This window comes from Tetrahymena thermophila (assembly GCF_000189635.1).
Source record: "Tetrahymena thermophila SB210 genomic scaffold scf_8254776, whole genome shotgun sequence".
In the NCBI taxonomy this organism is placed as follows: domain Eukaryota; phylum Ciliophora; class Oligohymenophorea; order Hymenostomatida; family Tetrahymenidae; genus Tetrahymena; species Tetrahymena thermophila.
In genome coordinates this window covers 100,906-120,583 of record NW_002476534.1, presented here as the reverse complement: position 1 = coordinate 120,583, position 19,678 = coordinate 100,906, and the positions used below count along the sequence as shown (strand labels likewise).

The 19,678-nt window shown below is 20.9% G+C and overlaps 7 protein-coding genes across 7 annotated transcripts; 1 reads left to right on the top strand and 6 right to left on the bottom strand. All coding sequences in view use genetic code 6, as the record gives it.

Annotated features, from left to right (window-relative positions):
• Positions 1-775: 775 nt before the first annotated feature.
• Positions 776-3,506, bottom strand: TTHERM_00161580 (Ran-binding protein in the microtubule-organising centre protein; the record flags this gene model as incomplete). Its single annotated transcript, XM_001009886.3, has 10 exons — positions 776-891; positions 956-1,067; positions 1,122-1,372; positions 1,593-1,748; positions 1,902-2,543; positions 2,636-2,738; positions 2,810-2,867; positions 2,941-3,006; positions 3,072-3,154; positions 3,288-3,506. 10 exons carry the CDS (start codon positions 3,504-3,506, stop codon positions 776-778), a joined length of 1,806 nt encoding a protein of 601 aa, XP_001009886.3.
• A 3,437-nt stretch (positions 3,507-6,943) lies between these two features.
• Positions 6,944-7,267, bottom strand: TTHERM_000161579 (hypothetical protein; the record flags this gene model as incomplete). The annotated part of the gene is made up of 1 exon (XM_012796013.1): positions 6,944-7,267. The coding sequence occupies one exon, from the start codon at positions 7,265-7,267 to the stop codon at positions 6,944-6,946; it is 324 nt and encodes a 107-aa protein (XP_012651467.1).
• Positions 7,268-8,187: 920 nt separating this feature from the next.
• On the bottom strand, positions 8,188-10,656 carry TTHERM_000161578 (hypothetical protein; the record flags this gene model as incomplete). Its single annotated transcript, XM_012796012.1, has 6 exons — positions 10,523-10,656; positions 10,365-10,437; positions 10,184-10,312; positions 10,039-10,122; positions 9,084-9,927; positions 8,188-8,735 (listed from the first exon to the last, which is right to left on the bottom strand). The coding sequence occupies exons 2-6, from the start codon at positions 10,431-10,433 to the stop codon at positions 8,188-8,190; spliced, it is 1,674 nt and encodes a 557-aa protein (XP_012651466.1). The 5' UTR covers positions 10,434-10,437; positions 10,523-10,656.
• A 122-nt stretch (positions 10,657-10,778) lies between these two features.
• TTHERM_00161620 (ankyrin repeat protein) lies at positions 10,779-11,604 on the top strand (the record flags this gene model as incomplete). Its single annotated transcript, XM_001009890.3, has 4 exons — positions 10,779-11,093; positions 11,155-11,251; positions 11,319-11,354; positions 11,420-11,604. The coding sequence occupies 4 exons, from the start codon at positions 10,779-10,781 to the stop codon at positions 11,602-11,604; spliced, it is 633 nt and encodes a 210-aa protein (XP_001009890.1).
• A 1,885-nt stretch (positions 11,605-13,489) lies between these two features.
• TTHERM_00161630 (transmembrane protein, putative) lies at positions 13,490-14,656 on the bottom strand (the record flags this gene model as incomplete). Its single annotated transcript, XM_001009891.2, has 5 exons — positions 13,490-13,717; positions 13,771-14,010; positions 14,073-14,122; positions 14,284-14,437; positions 14,561-14,656. 5 exons carry the CDS (start codon positions 14,654-14,656, stop codon positions 13,490-13,492), a joined length of 768 nt encoding a protein of 255 aa, XP_001009891.2.
• Positions 14,657-16,258: 1,602 nt separating this feature from the next.
• Positions 16,259-18,420, bottom strand: TTHERM_00161640 (importin subunit alpha, putative; the record flags this gene model as incomplete). The annotated part of the gene is made up of 4 exons (XM_001009892.2): positions 16,259-16,744; positions 16,806-16,997; positions 17,220-17,483; positions 17,542-18,420. 4 exons carry the CDS (start codon positions 18,418-18,420, stop codon positions 16,259-16,261), a joined length of 1,821 nt encoding a protein of 606 aa, XP_001009892.2.
• A 419-nt stretch (positions 18,421-18,839) lies between these two features.
• Positions 18,840-19,470, bottom strand: TTHERM_00161650 (UPF0235 protein C15orf40-like protein, putative; the record flags this gene model as incomplete). Its single annotated transcript, XM_001009893.3, has 2 exons — positions 18,840-19,063; positions 19,140-19,470. The coding sequence occupies 2 exons, from the start codon at positions 19,468-19,470 to the stop codon at positions 18,840-18,842; spliced, it is 555 nt and encodes a 184-aa protein (XP_001009893.2).
• Between the last annotated feature and the right edge of the window lie 208 nt (positions 19,471-19,678).

Sequence of the window (19,678 nt, the reverse complement as noted above, 5' to 3'; positions counted from 1 at the left end):
ATTGTAAATAAATTAAATTTTAATTAATTCCATTTATTAAACTTATGTATTGTATAATCTGTCTAAACTTTGCAGTCGTATACTCAAGCTTGTAATAAAATTTTTTGCTTAAGGTAGCAAAATAATAATTATTGTTTGGGAGAGGGGTGATCTTAATTTTTGGAGAATAACAGTAATTTCACATTATTTCAAATTTATTTCATATAAGTAATTATATTTTCTTCAAAATTTAATTTTTTATTTTTCAAATATTATTAATTTTTGTGAAATTTAAAAAAGGAAATTTTGCATTGATTTTATTTTAAAATTAAAAAAAATAAAAATTAAAACTTGTAGACAAAATTTGAAAACTTTTTAAATTATATATTTATTTATTAATGAATACTTAATACTTGATTCTATCAATATCATGTAAAGTTTATTAGAAACCTTATTCAGCTATTTTTTTTTAGTTGGAAATTTATTAATTTAGAGAAAAATAAATAATATTTGAAATTAAAACAATAAATAAGAAGGTATATATATATATAATTGACTAGTAAATTTAATTAGTTAGATAGATTACTAACAATATAATTATTTTATTTCATTTATTAATTAATTTAGGAATTTAGTTGACAAAAAAATATTGCTTTTAAAACTTTATACAAATTAATCTCAAATTCTAAAAATAGAACAATCTAAATTGTTAAGCACTGCTAAATGCAGATTTTTTGTTTAATTGTAAACAATGTGTTACAGTTTCAATGATGTTTTTGTTAGATGTTGTAAAATTTCAAATTTTAAACATTTAACTCTCAAACATTTCAGCTTCTCTCATCTTATTCTGGACTAAATTAACTTACTTCAAAATTATTTGAAGACTACTTTCTTCCCTATATCCACAGTGTTCTTAATTTATTTATTTAAGGATTTAAAAGCATGAATCTTTAATTCAATAATTATTAAAATTTACATAATAAAAAGGTGTTAATTTCATCCCATAAATTACATTAAGTTTAAGTTTAGAACAATAAATTTAAATGAGTGTTTTCTATATTTTCGTAGCAAAAGGCTCCTAAAATATCCTAATTTATGATTTATACAAAAACAATTAATTATTTTTTATTAAAAATATTTACTAATTTTGAAAATATCTTTTTTTGACCAATCTTATCAACACACTCAAATTTAATATCACTCATTTATCTAAAATGCATTTATGCATATTTCATGCTTTCTTCTTGTTTTCCGTCCTTGTACATTTTTAGGAATTATAGACTAACTAGTTTTCCTTCCAGTTATGGATTTGTTAAAAATATATTTGGGAAATTCTTTTACAAAATTTCTATAATTTTAGCATAATTCAGTTACTGTAAATAACCTAATATTTCTATATAAAATTGTAAATTAAAAATAAATAATTAAATTTATAATTTTTTAAATTATTTTATTATATCAAAAGGTATAGGATCAATTAACCTAAATCAATTAATTGAAAACAAATTTTTTTACTAAACAAATTCAAAAACACCTAATAAGATAAGATTGACTTGAATAATTTAACATTAAATTATAAAATTTGAATAGTTTAAAATTATAATAAAACTCACCTTTTCTTATGTTATCAAAGATTGCATATTTACCATTTTAAATATAATCAGAGTTTTTGTTTTGAGTTATATTATTTATTTATTTTGATTTTTAATTGGTTTTCATTTCATCATTTTTTTCTTCAAGAAGATGATTCATTTCTATCTCTTTTTGATCTTTAAAATATAAAAAATAGAAAATTAAACTTCCAATTTAATATTAATTAAAAATTTTGAAGATCAACCTTTACATAGAAAATATGTTAATTTATTTATCACTTGAAAAATTTTGAAAATTTATTTTATGAAAAGTAAGTAATATCAACTTACCAATATTTTTGTGGTCAATATTTTTGGAAGACTCTACACTTCCACCATTATTAAGCTCTGTTTAAATCTTTTCTTGAACAAAATCTTCTTCTAAACTTTCTTGATATTTATTGCTAAAATCCAAAATATCATCATAAGCATCATAAATATTTTAAATTTCTAATTAATTTTCCTCCTGCATTTACAAGATTTCTTTTTCTTCCCTCCTTAAATCATTTTCTATTTTAAAATCTTTATTTAAAAATTAATCCTCTTTATTTGATTTTTAAGATTAGTTTATGGGAGATTTGTCTTAGTTCAAGTATTTATCTAAAAATGAGGCTTCTAAGTTATTTTAATTGGAGTTTTCTTCACATTCCATCAAGTTGTTTATTGGACTCAAGAGACTTAAATTCTCAAAAGACTAAAGAGAATCGAAGTACCCATTTAAATAAAGATATTATTAAACAAGTTTATGCACTTCAAATAAATCACATTTTTAAGTGCTAATCTACTTTTGTATTTAAGCTTTATAATCAGCTATTAATGATCTAATATCAAACTTAAATGGCCTCTGCCCAAAATTAATTCTAACCTTATCCCTAAAATAGCTGAGACTAATTATCCCAATAAATTAATAATTTCTCACAATAGTAAAAGCAGCTTTTTTATAAAATTATTTTTTTATTAAATAACTTAAAAATCCCAATAAATAAATTGAGAAACAAAATCTTTTATAAAGCTATCAATGTTACCTTTATATTCACCATCATTTGTAAAAAATATCTCATTCGTAATGTAATTATACCCACACCCAATTACGTTGCCCTAACCCCATGGTTTAACTTTTTGTGTAGACTATTTATTTTTAATGTATTAAGGTTAATTTGCTCAAATCATCTCAGAAAATTAAAATTCTTAATCTTTACTTTTATTTTTGAGCATCTTATTTCACCATTCTTTTTACACCCAAAAGAACACTTTGCCCTTAGTTAATTTAGAAAAAAAATAAGATTATTACAATAGACAGACATGCAAGGAAATACAATGAAATGTTTACTTCTTTGAAAATCCTGGCTATTTATGAACAGGAAACGTGCTAATACCCAATCCAACACATATATCACTGTATTAATTATTTAATAAATAAATAAGATTAGTGATTTGAATAAAATTAAACTTTATTCTAACCTTTAATCGCTCATTTCTATCATTTCAACTTCATAGTAAAAGATAATATCCTCCCTTGAACTTACATAATCTGTCTGAAAATTCTAATAGAATTAAAATTATTATGAAAGGATTGCTTATTTCAAGCAAAAAAACATTAAATAACTTAAAAACATTCATTTCTTCAAACAAACATCCTTTATCAAACAAATCAAAAATGTAATGAATAACTAATACTGAATAAACAAAAGATGTGTCAATCGGTTTTCTAATATATTTAACAGACTCACCGTCATTACAGAATTTTAAATTAGGCGAGTATTTTCTTTTTATAGTAGGAACCCGAATCTTTGTATTTTACTTATTAGGCAGATATTCAGGATTCAATAAAATTTGTTGGTAGTGATTTAAATTTTGACTAATGCTACTACTAATATTGTAATCAATATTCTTCATAATAATAATAACAATAATAAGTTTTCTTTAATTTATTTAATATTCTTTTAAGCAAATTAATGACTCGCGAAAATAGTGCATATATAAAATATTTGCTAGCCACATAAAAAAGCTTCACGAAAAAGCAAATTCAGAATTTGGATGTTTAAACAATCTCCTTTTATTCAACCAATTCTTAGCTTTCATTAAAAGTCCAAGTTATTAAAAAGATTCTATCTTTTGGAATTTCTAACCAAATAAATAACTTTAATTTAAATAGGGTTGTTCAAAAATTATGTTGTTAAAATCACCATATTTTTAATTTAATATTTTTATTCATGTTTGTTAAAAATATTTTAATAAAAACAAAAATCAATTTAAATTAAAATTAAATTTATAATTTTTGTTTTTATTTTTATTTTTATTTTTATTTTTATTTTTAATAGAAAGTAATTAAATTCAAAATAATTTAACTCTTTATTTATTATAAAAGAGTTATTTATGAACAATTTATATTTTACTAAATCTTTAAGCAAAAAAAACTCTTAATTTTAAGGAATTCTTCCAGAGTTATAAAATTAAATTTCATTTTTTTTTATTCAACTCTCTTTCAAAAAAATATTTTCATTTACTTTATTTATTTTAAAATATAATAATAATGTATCAATGTTAATCCTTTAAAAAATAAAGTCATTTACATTTTTAGTTTACAATTAAAATCAAATTATTAGATTTTGATGACATTTTAATATAAAATAAAATTTAGATATGATAGGTAATTCAACTATGTATATTATTGAAATTACTCATATTACTAACAAGTATTTAATTTTTTAGTTAAAAAAATATTAAATTGAAATTATTAAAAAATACTTGATTATCTATGTGAATAATCATTAATATTTATAGAGATGATATAACTTACATCATCATGTTTTTTGCCATTAGTGTTAATTAATAAAGTTGTATAGAATTTATCTGGATGAATTCAAAATTATATTGATCATTAATAAATTTATTAAAGAAAAAAACTTAATAAGTAAATTTTAATTAATTTTGATTATTTCAAGAAGTAACCAAATTTTTTGTTTATTTATAAAAGTTTCAAAAATAAAAATAATTTTAATTCAAATATATTTTATTGAAGAGCTCTCAAAATTATATTTAATTCCCAAACAAATTTTTTATTTTTGCATTAAAGCTACTATTTATTTTTTATATTTCTAACAGTTTATAAATTCCCTTAAAAAAATAAATAAGTTCAATTAATGTATTATAGTTATGGAAAGGTTTATTGCTTGTAAAAATTTCTTTTATTAAATAATTTTAATATCAATTATTATTGAATTGCAATGATTTTTTGAGTAAAGATTAATTATTTTTTGGTTATTTGATTAAAGTTAAAGACAATTAATAAAAATAAAAATGTATTTCTTTTACTTTATAAAATTAAATACAAATAATATGATAAAAAATGTATTACTTTAACTTTATAATATTAAGTTTACTTAAATTAAATACTTAAAATTTATTTGTCTGCTTTTCTTTCCAATTTAATATAAATATTTTTCATTTTTTAGTGTTTACATATTTTACTTAGAAAAATATTCAAAAAATTTTTTTATGTTTTAAAATTTAATTAAAATAAATGTTATTTTTGAACTGTTAATAATAAAGATATTTAAGATTTCTATAAGGTTAATTATAAAATAAAAATTAGATATTTTCTATCCATTCAAATAATCTCCATGAATATAGTATACTAGCTGAATATAAATTTATCTAGGACAACATAATTTTTAATAATTACAGCGCTAAAAATCAAATTAAAGGGTTTTTTTATTTTAAGCTTGATGAAAATATAATTCTGACTCTCTTTCTTTTTGATAGTGTAAATCTAAAGTTAAAAACTGAGGATACTATTATACCTACCAACCAACAATCTCTATACCAAATGACTTTAATTATTATTTAAACCTCTGATTGTATCAACTTCTCATCAAAAATTTAAATATTTCAAATTTTTATAGATTTTTTTAGATTTTTTTAGTGTTATTTTTCTATATTTAGGTTTTAAATAACATAGTTAGATCTATAGAATGAGAAATATATTAAGTAGTACAGTAATGAAAAGATTTCTATTAACTGGAATTAAATAATAGTAATCATTTTTAAATTTAGCTCTTTTGTTTAACAAAAGATGTAACATTACAGTTCTTTCTTTCTACGATTAATCAATTTAAAGAATTCAATAACCTTTAATGATAAATATTTAAAATTTATAAAAATCTATCTTTTGTTTGATTTTAAATTAAAAATATTAGTTAAATATTTTAAACTTAATACATTTTCAAATATATTTGTATTTATTTTTATCATAAGTTAAATAGAAAAATGAATTCTTTCCTCTTTTTGTGAGAGAACATATTTATTTTATAACTTCAAACTCAATATACTTTTTATTAATTATTTTTATTTTAATTTTAATTTTTTGTTATTTAATCATAAAAAAAACAAAAACATTTATAAATAATCCACAAAAAATGGTATTTCGTAGGATATTTTGTCTATTAAAATAGGAAAATATTTTTTTATTTTCAAAAAGAGACTTTTATTTGAATAAAATACCTCTGAAATTATTGCAATTAATTTTTAATAAATTAATTCATAAACCTTCATTTTTAATTATAAAAATTAGAATTATTATTCATAATAAGTATTTATCTCTATTTAATAAAAAAAGATTATTAATATATTTTAACTATTTTATTTCAAAAACAAGTATTAATTTTGCAAATCTACTTTACTTCGTTTTAATTGAAAAAAATTGTAAGATAATTAATAAATTAATTAACTTATCTTATAATAGATACTAAGAATGAAGAAATTACGCATTTAGAACTAGCAATTTTTATTAATATGATAGTCCAAACTTTTAATTAACAAAGAAATGTCAAAATAGTACAGTAATAAATAATATAGACTATTTACATGGTATGCTTCACAAACAAGCAATCAAGCATTGAAAAAACTCTAAATCAAAAATTAATTATTGATTTTTTAATAATAATTTATAAATTAAGATTTACTAATAAACCAAAAAATAGATATTAAAACTTAACTTTTTTTGGAAAAGTATTAAATTTACATAATTAATAGATAAAAAAACAAACAAACAATTATATAAATGGGCTGTATCGCAACTAGAAATAAATTTTTGAAAGACAGCGACGATAAGGATGTTACTAGCGTGATAACTAATAAAAAGAAAATTGTCCTTGCTGGTTTAAAGGGATCTGGAAAAACTAGTATATTACAGAGGTTGAAACATAACACTTTCATACAAGTTGCTCCTGAGGGTTCAAGCATGTCAATTGAATAAATATCAATAAAAGATGATTTAGATTTTCTTATTTATGATATTGATCACTAGAATAAAAAATAATAAAATTGTCATCTCACAGAAGCAGATGCTGTAATTTATGTTATAGATTCTACAGATATTTAAAATATGTGGAGAGTTAAGGAAGATCTAACCAGAATTAGCAATGAAATGAGATACTCTGAATCTGTAGTACTTGTTTTGTTTAATAAGTTTGACCTCGAAGAAGCTTTGGATGCCAATACAATAATATAAGAAACAGGAGTTCATAGCGAATTAGATTTGGATGTTTTTATTCAAAAATGTTCAGCCAAGAGTGGACAAGGCTTGTAGGAAGGTTTAGAAAAGCTAATAAATTATTTTGTGCGAGAACAAAAGAGTGGATTTTGATGCAAGGCATGTAAATCCACCACAAAAATTAGTTTAATTAACAATATATTGTAAATAAAGTAAATTATAACTCACTCAAAAGTATTACTTTTTAAATCCTACTAATAAATAAATAATAAGCAAGTAAGTATTCTTGTACATTAATTCGTACTTCAATATAAACTATAATAAAATAAAATCAATTATTACTTCAATTATAGAAATTTTCAAGCATATTACTGAATAAAAAAGTTTTACTTGCTAATTATCCACTAAAATAAGTCTGCTAAATAATTTTAAGAAAATTAAATTGTAAGATTGCCTTATTATTTTAGAGATTAATTAAGAATGAATAGAAAATTGACAGTAAAGTAATTAAGATTGAATAAAAAAGACTTTCATGAATGAAGAAATGATGAACGGAAATAAAAACTTATTAATTACTTAGAAAAAAGATCTTTATGGTAAAATGTGTAATTAATTATTAGAAGTATAATTTAAAAATATTTTGTAATATAAAAAAATTTGTACATATATATAATTTTATCAACAAGTAAAACCATGATAGAAATAGTTAATAAAAGAATTATCTAAACTCCTTGACTTTTTTAAAAAATTATCACTTTCTCTTAAATTAATAAAAATTTTATCTAACTAATTAGTATCTACACGTTTGATTTACTTTTTTTTTAGTCTACTTACGATTATTTAAAATAAATAATAAAGAAATACAAGAGTAACTCTCTAATATTTTTTTTAACTTGATGTTTATGTGCTTGAATAAATATAATCATTTATTAAGTTCTATGCATTAGCGCAAACTATAAAAGAAAAACTAAATTTAATATTCGCAGTCTTTGTTTTACAATAAATAGTATTTCTTCGGTTCTAATAACATAATTTAAAATGATTTACATAAATTCAGAAAACATAAAATATTTAAATTGTTTGTCAATTGTATTTATTATTAATGTATTTATTTGGAGTCTAATTGAACTACTTCACTTTTTGTTGTTGACTATAGTACATTAAATTGTTAATTTAGTCAGAATCTAAATTGTATTTAACTGGGGTATTTTTGTGGCTTTTATAGCTTTAAGCAATTTTTTGAATATTTTATCCCTAAAATTCATTTTCATTTTCATCTTAAATACTTGAATAGCAATTCTTAAGCTAACTATTTGGTAAAGCCTAAATTTGTTCAATTTACTGACCTGATTATTTAAATTATTAAAAATTTTAATGTTCCTCTTAATTAGCATCATGGATCTAGCTATGCCTCCTCTATTTTTAGTTCTGTCTTTGATAGAAGAAAATTTACTGCTGAGCTTATCTCATCTTAGAAGTAGTTAAAGGACTGTAGGTTGAATTGAACATCCTCACTTATTTAGAATTTTCAGAGAATTTGGAGTTATTAGAAATCTCATTTTCTGTCAAATAGAAATTTTAATTTAATTAATTATTGCTTGCATTAAAATCATCATCTTCGTCGTTATCTTCTTTATTTACATAAATAACAATTTATAATAAGTTAATTAACTTAATAAATTGATTTCATCATAAAAAAGTTATTGTTTAATTAGAAAGATAATATGTTAAAAAAATAAACAAATAATGTGTTATCTTGAATTTTAAAGCTTAAAAAATTATTTTTTTGATTATATAAAAATAACATTAAAAATTGCCTCAATTACTGATAATAGGTTTAAAAAAATGGAATAGAGAAGAGGTTGTAAGGTATTTGAATTAAAAAAATGTGAGGGGTTGTATGTAAATTAAAATGTAAGATTGAGTAATATTTGTCTTTATTTCAACTTAGTAAAAAATAAATTAAACAAATAATTTACCACATTCATCCTATTGTTTAAAATACCTTTTTTCGTGCTTTTCTTTATTTGAGGGCTGAGGTGAATAAGAAGCAAGCTTTGATTTTTTAGATTTTAATTAAGATTCTGCTTGATAGATATCTGCTAATTTTATATCTGATTGCATATTTGATTAGCGTTTGTTAGCAATCTTTGAATGACTGTAGTCTTAAAAGCTTTAAAATGAAGAAATTTATTTTTTTTAAGAATTAAAAGCAGGTTTTTGACTTATATTTGATAAATTTATAAAGCTTCTAGCTCTATTTATGAAAGGACTTTAGTCTTCACTACCTTCCTCATTGCTGTTTTAGTAAAGGAAATTAGCAGATTTTCTTCTTCTTTTTTCTTTTTCAATCTGTTCGTCATTTTCTTGTTGTCTTTACTTTTTATTAAAGTTAAATCTAAACACCAATGTATTTTCATAGCTCTACACAGCTTGCTTAGATTGCTGCTCTAGATTGCTTAGAATTTCATTTTTAACAAAATTGTGCAATCCTGAAAAATGTTTATTTATGCTTTTAAAAAGCTCTTTCTGATTGAATTACATAAACTCAATACTCTCTTTAAATTCTTCAAAGATAGCTTTTGCTTGCTCCGCTGCATGATCATCTAGCTCATCTTAAGCATTTTGTATCTGTTTAAGATTCTTTTCTAAGATTTTTCTTTGCTTATCATAGAATATAGCTTCTGAAAGATAAGATTCTCCTCCTTGTTTCTAATTACCTTTTGGATTCTTATTAGTTTTTTTAATCTCCTTCAAAGACACCTTGTATTGATCATTTGCTATTTTCACTAGGTTCTACTTATTTTTGTACACTTTCATATACTTTTTGTTAAAATTGAAAACATCATTTTTATCTATTTATTTATATATCTATCTATCAGGAATTTGATCAAAAATCAATAATAAATTTAATAATCAACAATAAGCTACTACCTCTTTTCTTTGCTTATACAAATAAACTTCTTTTTCTTTCATTTTAGTATATTGGTTCTAAAACAAAGAACTGACATCAACAACCTTATTAAATATTAAAAAAGCAATCAAACTTTATTTCCATCAATACAAAAATATCCATTACCATATCCGAAAACTCTTACACACTAGACTTGATGTTTTCCTTGAATATATTCATAATGTGTTAGCTTTATTTGTCTTTACAGGCATCTTATAATTTGTTTCCAAACTCCTTAAAAATGATTTGTAGTTTCTAATAAAAGCAAAACAATGTCAAGATTATTCACTTACCATATTAATTTTACTTTATATTGCTCCTTCATTTCATAAGTGAATTGCTCAAACTCTTCAAGGCTACCTAGATTGAATTCCATTTCGCTTTAATTATAGAATTGAGTAAAATTTAATGTCAACTTTATAATGAAAATGAAGTGATCGCCAAGTGTATATTTAAAATGATTACATTTTAGAGAAATTATAAGAGATAATGTGTTAAGTTTTTTTCAACTATTTTTCTTTTGGAAGTAGAAATGCTTTTAATTTATAAATTTAATATTTTTATGAGAAAACTTAATTGAATTTTATTTTTAAAAGATTTGCTACAACCTTAGTTAGCTAAGTAGGTTTTTAAAAATTAAAAATATCTTAATAGAAGAAACTATTGCTAAGCTTTAACTTTAATCATCTGATTAAGAAATTTCTACAAATTTTGTAAAAGTATGAGTAAAAAGGAAGATACCACATTATAGCAGTAATTAAAAAATTTAAGTTAAAATGAGCTGATAGATTTAACCAAAATAGCAATTAAGTCAGATAATGTGGTATTATTAAAGCTGATTGATAAATAAAAAAAATCCATTATGCAAACAAATTCTCCATTTGCGAATAATTCTGAAAATATTTTCAATATCTGCAAATATGGCTCTAGTGATTTATTTAATTACTTTAGCGATAAAAAGTATGACTTCTCTATCAAGGATACTGCTACAGGAAATAAATGCCAACACTTTGCTTCTATATATGGAAACCTCTAAGTATTTAAAATGATTTTTGTTTACACTTTATCAATAAATATATTGACATATTTTTATCTAGGTTTTAAATGAGTTAATCAAAAGAAAAAATATTTTTAACATGAATGACTAAAACAATAAATAAGAAACAGCTCTTCACGTAGCCTTAAAATATGGATGTAAATTAAAATCAGTTCTTCATTAATACCTAAAATTAATTAATTTATAATTAATATAAACTTGTAGAATATAGATATGAAAAAACAACAATGCTTCTAACAAGTAATTTCCTACAAATTAAATAAATAAATTTATTAATCTAAATAAATTTCTAAATATTTATAAAGGATTCACAGATTTAACACTAAAAGATAGCGAATTAAAAGAGCCTCATAGAATTAGAATGAAAAATTTCAAATAAAACGTTAGGTTATCTGAATTTCTCCACTAAAAATATATTAAACAAAAGCAGAGATAGTAGAATTAATTCTTTTAACAATTGGATTAAAATGAATCAAATTAAAAACAATGAATTTATAAATTATTCTTTAATTACCAAACTATAAATATATTTCTTATACATATTACTTCAATTTAGTTATAAATTTAACTTAATATAAAAGAAATGCACATTCTATTAAATTATTTTTAACATACAAGTTTTTATAATTAATCAATAAGTCCATATAATCAATTGTTTCTTATTAGATTACCTGGTTAGTTAATATATTAGTTCTTTTGCTATTAATTTATTTAGTTACTAAGTTAGATAATTAGTTTGAGTGAATTGTTAATAATTTAATACAAATAAAAATTATTTTTTTTCATTAAAATTAAACAAATGATAAAATTTGTTGTTAAATTCCTTCAAATTTTCACAATTCAACATCAAGAAAATTTTATATTATTGTAATTAATTTTAGTGTTTATTAAATAACAAATAGTATTACTAATTAAAGAAGTTTACTTTTTTACATTGAACTTTTATTTAGGATAATTTAAAAATAATAAGGTTTTTATTGCAATTTAAAAGATATTTTATTCCTGATTCAGCAGTATTTGTTTTTACAGCAATAAACAATTTATTTAAAAACTAAAATAATATTATAATTTGCATCACTTATTTATTATTGGCCTTTTACCTTTTTTAATTCAATTTCCTTTAGTTTATTTCTTAAATAAGAAAGAAATTGCTTTTTTTATCAATCTAAATTTTTCAAAAACAACCAAGAAATAAATAAGTAACTAAAAATTAATCTGCCAATAATAAACTAAGATATCAAAGATTACTCAAAAATTAAAAATATTATGATTTATTTTTCCAAAAATTAATATGCAAAGTAATTGGTTAAAAAGATGTTTAATTAAAGTATATTTGTATACAATGATAATCTTTACATTTTTATTTTTAAATGGAATACACATTATTTTTTTGTTTAGAGCATAGTTCTATTTAAATAATATTTTAATTAATATTCTTTTTTGTGAATAATTTTGTAAATTTAATTATATTTTTATTCTTTTTTATCATTTTTAGCGGTTAAAAATCTTTTAGAAATTAAAAAAAGATTTGTTTATTTAATAAAAATGTAGCTATAATCTGATTACTTAAGATTAAAATAATTAACTATTACTATAGTTATATGAATATTTTGGAAGTATTAATTTTGATTTCTTTTTATTTTAGATAGGATATTATTTTAATAAGAAAATCTTTAACAAAGAAATTAATTTTTATATAACAAGAAGAAATATTTTAATTTAAATTTATAAGTTAAGATTAAGTTTATTTATTTGATTTTTGTTGGATATATACATATTAAACTATAAATTAAAGCTAATATTAAGGATTATTATTATTAATAATAATACAATATTTCACTATTTTTTATTTTTTTTAACTCGAATTAATAAATATTTCAATTAAATATTTAAAATAAGATTTTTATTGTTATTAAATTTGAGATGTTGTGAATATTTTATTTATTTATTTTAATTTATTACTTAGTATTAATTATTAATCAATTAATAAATATAAGCAAATATTTTGATTAAATAGGTAGTATGTTGCTTGGAAATAAATAACCACTTTTTGAAAGTGGATAATCGTAAGCCTTAATTATATTAACTTATTTAGGTATTTATTTTTAAGATTTTTGTTAGTGTTATTGAAATATTTTATAAATAGTTTTTATTCATTCATTCATTATTATTATTTTTTTTTGTTGTATCACTAGATAGATCTTAATTATTATAAATATTTTTTTTGTTCATTTTTATTTGATTTCAATTTTTTATTAAAATTGACTAAGAAGCAATACTTTAAATTTATTTAGACAAATTCTAGAGTTTTTTATTGAGCCTCTTCGAAAATTAAAAATTTGAACACTTTGAAGCAATTTCGAGTAAAATTTTCTTCAGAAAAGGGGTATGACTGCATAAAGTACAATTGAAATAATCACTATAGCTACAATAATTTTTATTTTTAAGTTTCTTACTGCAACAGCATTTTTTAATTGCTTTTGTTAAAGTTACTGATTTTCTTATTGATTTTATTCTTTGGTTTTTGCCTTTTGATCTTCTTTGTTACTTTCTTGTTGCTGCCTTAATTTCTCAAGCTCTGGACTTAGCTTTTAATCAGCAGTCTACATTTTCAAAAAATATTTTAGTAAATTAATTCATAAAATAACAAAAATACAGAAAAATTAGAGGGATTAGAATGGTCTGTGTTGATTTGCTTAAGGTTTTGCTCAATTTATGCATGAATGTCTTCTATTTCAATTTGCTTGTGCGAAAATATTTTTATTGCATCTTGAACAATTTACTCAGAATCAAATTTATCAATTATTTAAACAATAAAACCCTTAGCAAAGTTTTAGATTGTCTTATCGCTCTGCTTTTCGTAGTTAGGCATATTCTTTAGTTCCTTTTTTATATTCTTTAAATATAAACGTATAAATTAAATTTCGCTCAATCTCAAAAACAATTATAAGTTTTTACATTTAACATAAGTTAGGCTTGATCAAATGGATATATTTCATTCACAAGAGCTTTTTTTTATATAAAAAATATATTTTCTAAGATGTTTTAAAAATATTATTTTTAAGCTTTTCAAATAGAAAATATCTTATTCAATTTATGTTTTTATTAAATGAGAGACATTTATGTTTGAAAAAATAAAGTTAGAAATGATAATGAATCTTCGTATTACTTGTATACACAATTTTTTTATCATCAATAAGAGTGCAGTACACGCCTTCGTTGGCAACAATTTAATGAGTTTTATTTATTTCATATGACTTTTGTTCTTCATCATTTTTAAGGTAATTCTAAATATGTTAAGATATTTCCTTTTCATTTTATTCCTTTTTTATAAAAAAGAGATGAATATTTTTTTCTTAGATAGATTACATAATAAAATGGGTTGCTAGTGATTTTGTTGGCACAAAGATAATTTATATATGCTATGAAAATAATCATAATAGTACTGTATTTTCAGAAGGCACTCTACTTATTTAAAAAAGAATTTTGCAATCTGTCTGTCTTCCTATGCAGAATCCTTTGATGTACTTTATCGTACTCATTGTAGATTCTTTAATAGTATATGGGTGTCAAAACAATAATTTCTTACTATTTCTAGAGTCTTTATTATTCTTTAAGTTTATTAATATTTATAGATGTTATTGAAGAATTTCTATGTAATTTTAAAAAATCCGTCAATAATTCAATGTAAAAAACCATAATAAGGAATTTAATTAATTTCAATCAATAATGTTAGCAGGCAGATTATTAATCAATCAACCAATCAGTCAGTATTAAATAATCGATAGATTTTACATAAAAAAATCATATGAAGATTAATAAATTTATTATTTAATTAGCTTTGTTTCATAAATAATTCAAAATAGACCTAATTATTAATTAATTGAATTATTTTCAATGAGTTCATATAAATCTATCTAATTAATTACAGCTTTTTTCCCCTTAATTTTTATACAGTTTACTCCATTTCATTTTAATTTCTATTTATCCAACATAATTTATTTATAAGTAAAAATAAGTAAAAAAAGAGCAAAATAGATAAAAAGACAAAAGTGATTTTTCTTAAAAATCAATCATTTATTAATTCCAAATATTCTTTAAAATGTAAAATTTCAAATAAATACTTAAAAAAATAGATTGATTCTTACACTATTTTAACTAAATTAGGGTTTAAAAAATTTCAATTTTTCAATCTATTTTCATAGGATTATTTTTTAAAAATCGTATGCCTAAATTTTGAAAATACTTTGAATAAATAAACCAATAAAATGAATTATAATCTAAAAAGAATTTTATATATAAAAACAACAAGATCTAAAATATTTTATTTACTATCATTTTCATCTAATATTTCTTTGCTTACTAATAACACAAAAAAATAGTTAAAATATTATTTTTTATTGAATATTTTGATCCATATCTTTTCTAAACAAAGTCTTCATCTTTCATGATTCTTGATAATTTTGTAATAGATAGTTTATTTAAATGCGATTTTAAAAAGTAATTCAATAGATTATGTAATAGAAATATAAACTTTTTCTAGCATTTTTTATTTTAATAGAATTTTTTAAGATATCTAAGTATCAGATAATTTAACTTACAAATGTAATTTTTTCTATGTTATTTTATACAAACTATATGATATACATTAGTTTAATAGCTATTTACTCTATTTTTTTTTGTGAAATAAAACAAATATTATCTAAAAAATTAAATTGTAGGCTCAATTAAAACACAAAGTTTTTTGTTAGCTTATCAATGTGTGTGTGGATTAAAAGAAAATATGATTTAATAATCTTTTGAAAAGCTAAAAATCTAATTTAATTATTTGATTTGCTTAATTTCTGTATATAAAAAAATAGATTGTTTTTTTATATTTTTCAGTAATCTAAATGATACAAAGAAATAATTTACTTGATTTCTAAAAAGTTAAGTATATTTTTTAAATATAAATATAGACTAAGCATATCATATAATTTTATTAATTATTTAATAATCAGATTCTATATAAATTAATCTTGAATTAAAATTTTTTATATTGAGCCATTAAGCATTCTAGCTAAGTTTTACTAGTCAAATATATAGTTTGATCTTAAATTAATTTTAAATACCTTTCAATTATTATTTTATTTTCTGTTAGATAATCATAAATGTTTATTTCCATTGTTTAAATCTTAGTTCTAACCATCATCATCATTGTCATCTTAATCGCTTTCGTTTTCTTCTTAACTCTCATTATTTATCTTTTCATTTTCTTCTTAGTATTGTTATTCCATTTCTTCTTCTACTTCATCTACAATATAAGACTGGGCAAGAAGCTTTTCTGAAATTCTTTTTAAATCCTTATTTTAACTTTCAGCAAGCCCCTAAACCCTTTCTCGACCTCCGTACTAATTAAATTTTTTTGCATAAATATTATAAAAGTAGTTTTTCTTATTTTTTATTTTTTCTCCAATCTTTATAATCCTGTAAAGAGCTTTAACAATACTGATATTTAAATCAACATCTACATACTTAATTTAATCTACAAGCAGCTATATTCCGTTATAATCAGTTAGAAACTCTTCTATTTATTTCATTTTGATAACCATAAAAATATTGCAAAATGCAATAGTTGCTTCTTTTTTTAACTTTCATTATAAAAAAAATTAAAATAAACAAGTTTTCAAATTAAAATTGCTGAATTATTACAATGAATTCTCCACTTTCCATGATATTTATCATATCCATAATAATTATTTTATGCTACATTATGTAATCTATAACAAATGCTCCTGATGCACATACATTCGATAGAGTATGCAGAATAAGATTTCTTATTTAAGTAGATCTATGCTTTACAAACATGCTAATCATATCCAACAATCCAAATTGTATTAAATTCTTTATATATTAATAATTAAAATTATTCGATAAGCTTTAATTAAATTTAATGAAATTGATTTTATTTAAATTCTTCATTTTAACTCTAAATTTTTTTTAGATCAAATAAATATTAATTTTTAATAAGAATTTTTAAAAAACATGGATTTTAGTTAAGAAGAATTTAAATTTTCTAATAATTTTTTTATTATTGATTTTAGAAGAATTTATAAAAATAGTTACTTCTGTAATATCATCATAGCTATTAGTAAGATTTTAGATTATTCTTAAAGGAGTAATCAAATATTATCTTGCTGATTTTTAGTTGTCTTTAATATAATGTAAAGTTTTTAATATAATTCCATTGCAAGTTTAATAGAAATGGTCAATATCGTCATCATCTCTTTATGTAATTTTTTATATAGTTTCAAATAAGTCATCTGTAAGTTCTTCATCTTATTTCACATACTAAAAAAGAGGGAGAATCACTTCAATTATTGGCATCAACTAAATTTTTTGTAATTATTAAAAATATTTTAATTTACAAAAAATAATAATAAAATACATTTTCTATAGGAATCTATGAGCCATCACTCTGTTATGAATAGCTTATCAAAGTATTTATTATTCTGATTGTGCTCTAAACTAGATTTTAATTATTTGGTAGGAAATTTAATACGAGATTTCTAACAATTTAAATAATTCCATTTTCAACAAGCAATTTAACACCTATAGGATTCTCATCCATTATGTTATTAATTGAAAGCAATGCATATTCTTTGATAGTTTTTTGACCTTATTCCAAGAGCCTAAAGAATGTTTACAGAGGGACATTTTCCAAAATATAAAGAATGTGTCTTAAATTTTATTCACTCAAAAAGTGAGCGATAATCCATATAGCATCTCTTTGCAGTTCATAATCATCGTCATATTAAGGAGATAAATAGGTAATTAAAAATTGCATCAATCCTTTTTCAAAAATAACTTTATTAGAGAATTCTAAATCTTTTATCTTGTGTTCAAGTGTAACACAGTGACGTATGCATAAAACTTAAAATTTAATCAACTCAAAGTTGTTTGTATGATAAGCTTAAATAAATCCATCTATGCATTAATTTATATTTAATGAATCAACATCTAATTTGTCTTTTTCACTAAAATCCTTGAGTTTTTACTAATCTTAAATATAACTCACTTATATTCTATTCATTTTAAATTTTTCCTAATTTTGCTTCCTTCTTATCTCTACTCTGTGCTATTCTTTTTTCTTAGACATCAGCTACTTAAATCCCGCATCCTCTTCCTCTTAATTTTGCTGATTTTCTTATGACATTTAAGGGTTTTGGCCATTAATTTATTGCTAATAATCTACATAATTATAATCCTAATTAACATTTTGACTGCCAATAATCTATAAATTCTAATTATATTATTCTTAAATCATTTTGTTTCTTCTAATTCAAAATAATTTCTAATTCTTTTAAATGCTATTTTTTTTTTTGCTTCTTTAACAAAGTAATTTAATTATTTTTAACTATTTAATTTAAAAATTTTTTAATTGTTTTGACAAAAGTTGAGCTAATATTCTAGATTTGTTTGAATTTCTGTGATTTTGATAATAACTATTTAGTTTCCCGCTCAAACAAAAAACATATAATTAATTGATCCACATAATTGAAATGTTAAACTGGCTTATAAACAAATTAATATTATATACAATTATATATAAAATACCTTCTGCTATAAAAATATAATTCATTTTATTTGATTTGTAAATTTATTTATTTATTACACACTAAATATTAATTTGGTATTTTAAAATCTTAAAATATTTTGATTTATTGTTTAAATTTAATTAATTAATCATTAAATAGAATCTTTAAGTGCTTAATAGAGTTCTTCTACATCAGCATATCCACTGTCTGATATTTCCATTAATTTATTCCTTGACTTTCCACCCTTATCTAAAGAAAGCGAACTTTTCTTAACTCCTAATACTTAACTTATATAATCAATTAATTCAGCATTAGCTTCACCGTCTTTAGGTGGTGCTGCTATGTTAATATCTACTCCTTCATCTGAAATTCCTAATTTTATAAATGTAGAATAATCATTTACATTATTACTATATGAACATAAAAGTAACTATAAGTCAATTAATACCTGATATTTAGCTAATTTTGGAATTAGGCTTTGCATGTATTGAAATAAAAAATTTTCCTCCTTTTTCATAAATTGATGCAGGAACATTTGATACAGCTTTTGGTTTTTCTTCTTTTTAATTATCAGAAGCTCCTTTTTTTGTTTATTTCTTTTTGTCCATTGAGGAAAACTTAACAAAAGTTATAAATTAAAGATTTTTTACTTGTTTCTATAATTGAAGTGTTAAAGAATTAATATTATTTTATTAAAATGTTAAATTAGTGGCTTTTAATTGCTATTTTAAAAATCGTTAATTTTGCTTTGATAAATAATAAAAGCTATTTTTAATCATTAAATAAATTTAAGAGTTTCTGTCTATCTAATTTTGGGTTTTATTCTCCAGTATTCTTAATTTGTATGAAGCTTGATGCTTTTTGACAAAAAAAAATTGCAATCAATTTTTATTTGTCCATAAAGTTTCTAAAAGGCATAATAAAGAACCATTTGTCTGTTTATATTGTTTTTTATTAATTATGCTAATCATCATGCACTTGAACAAA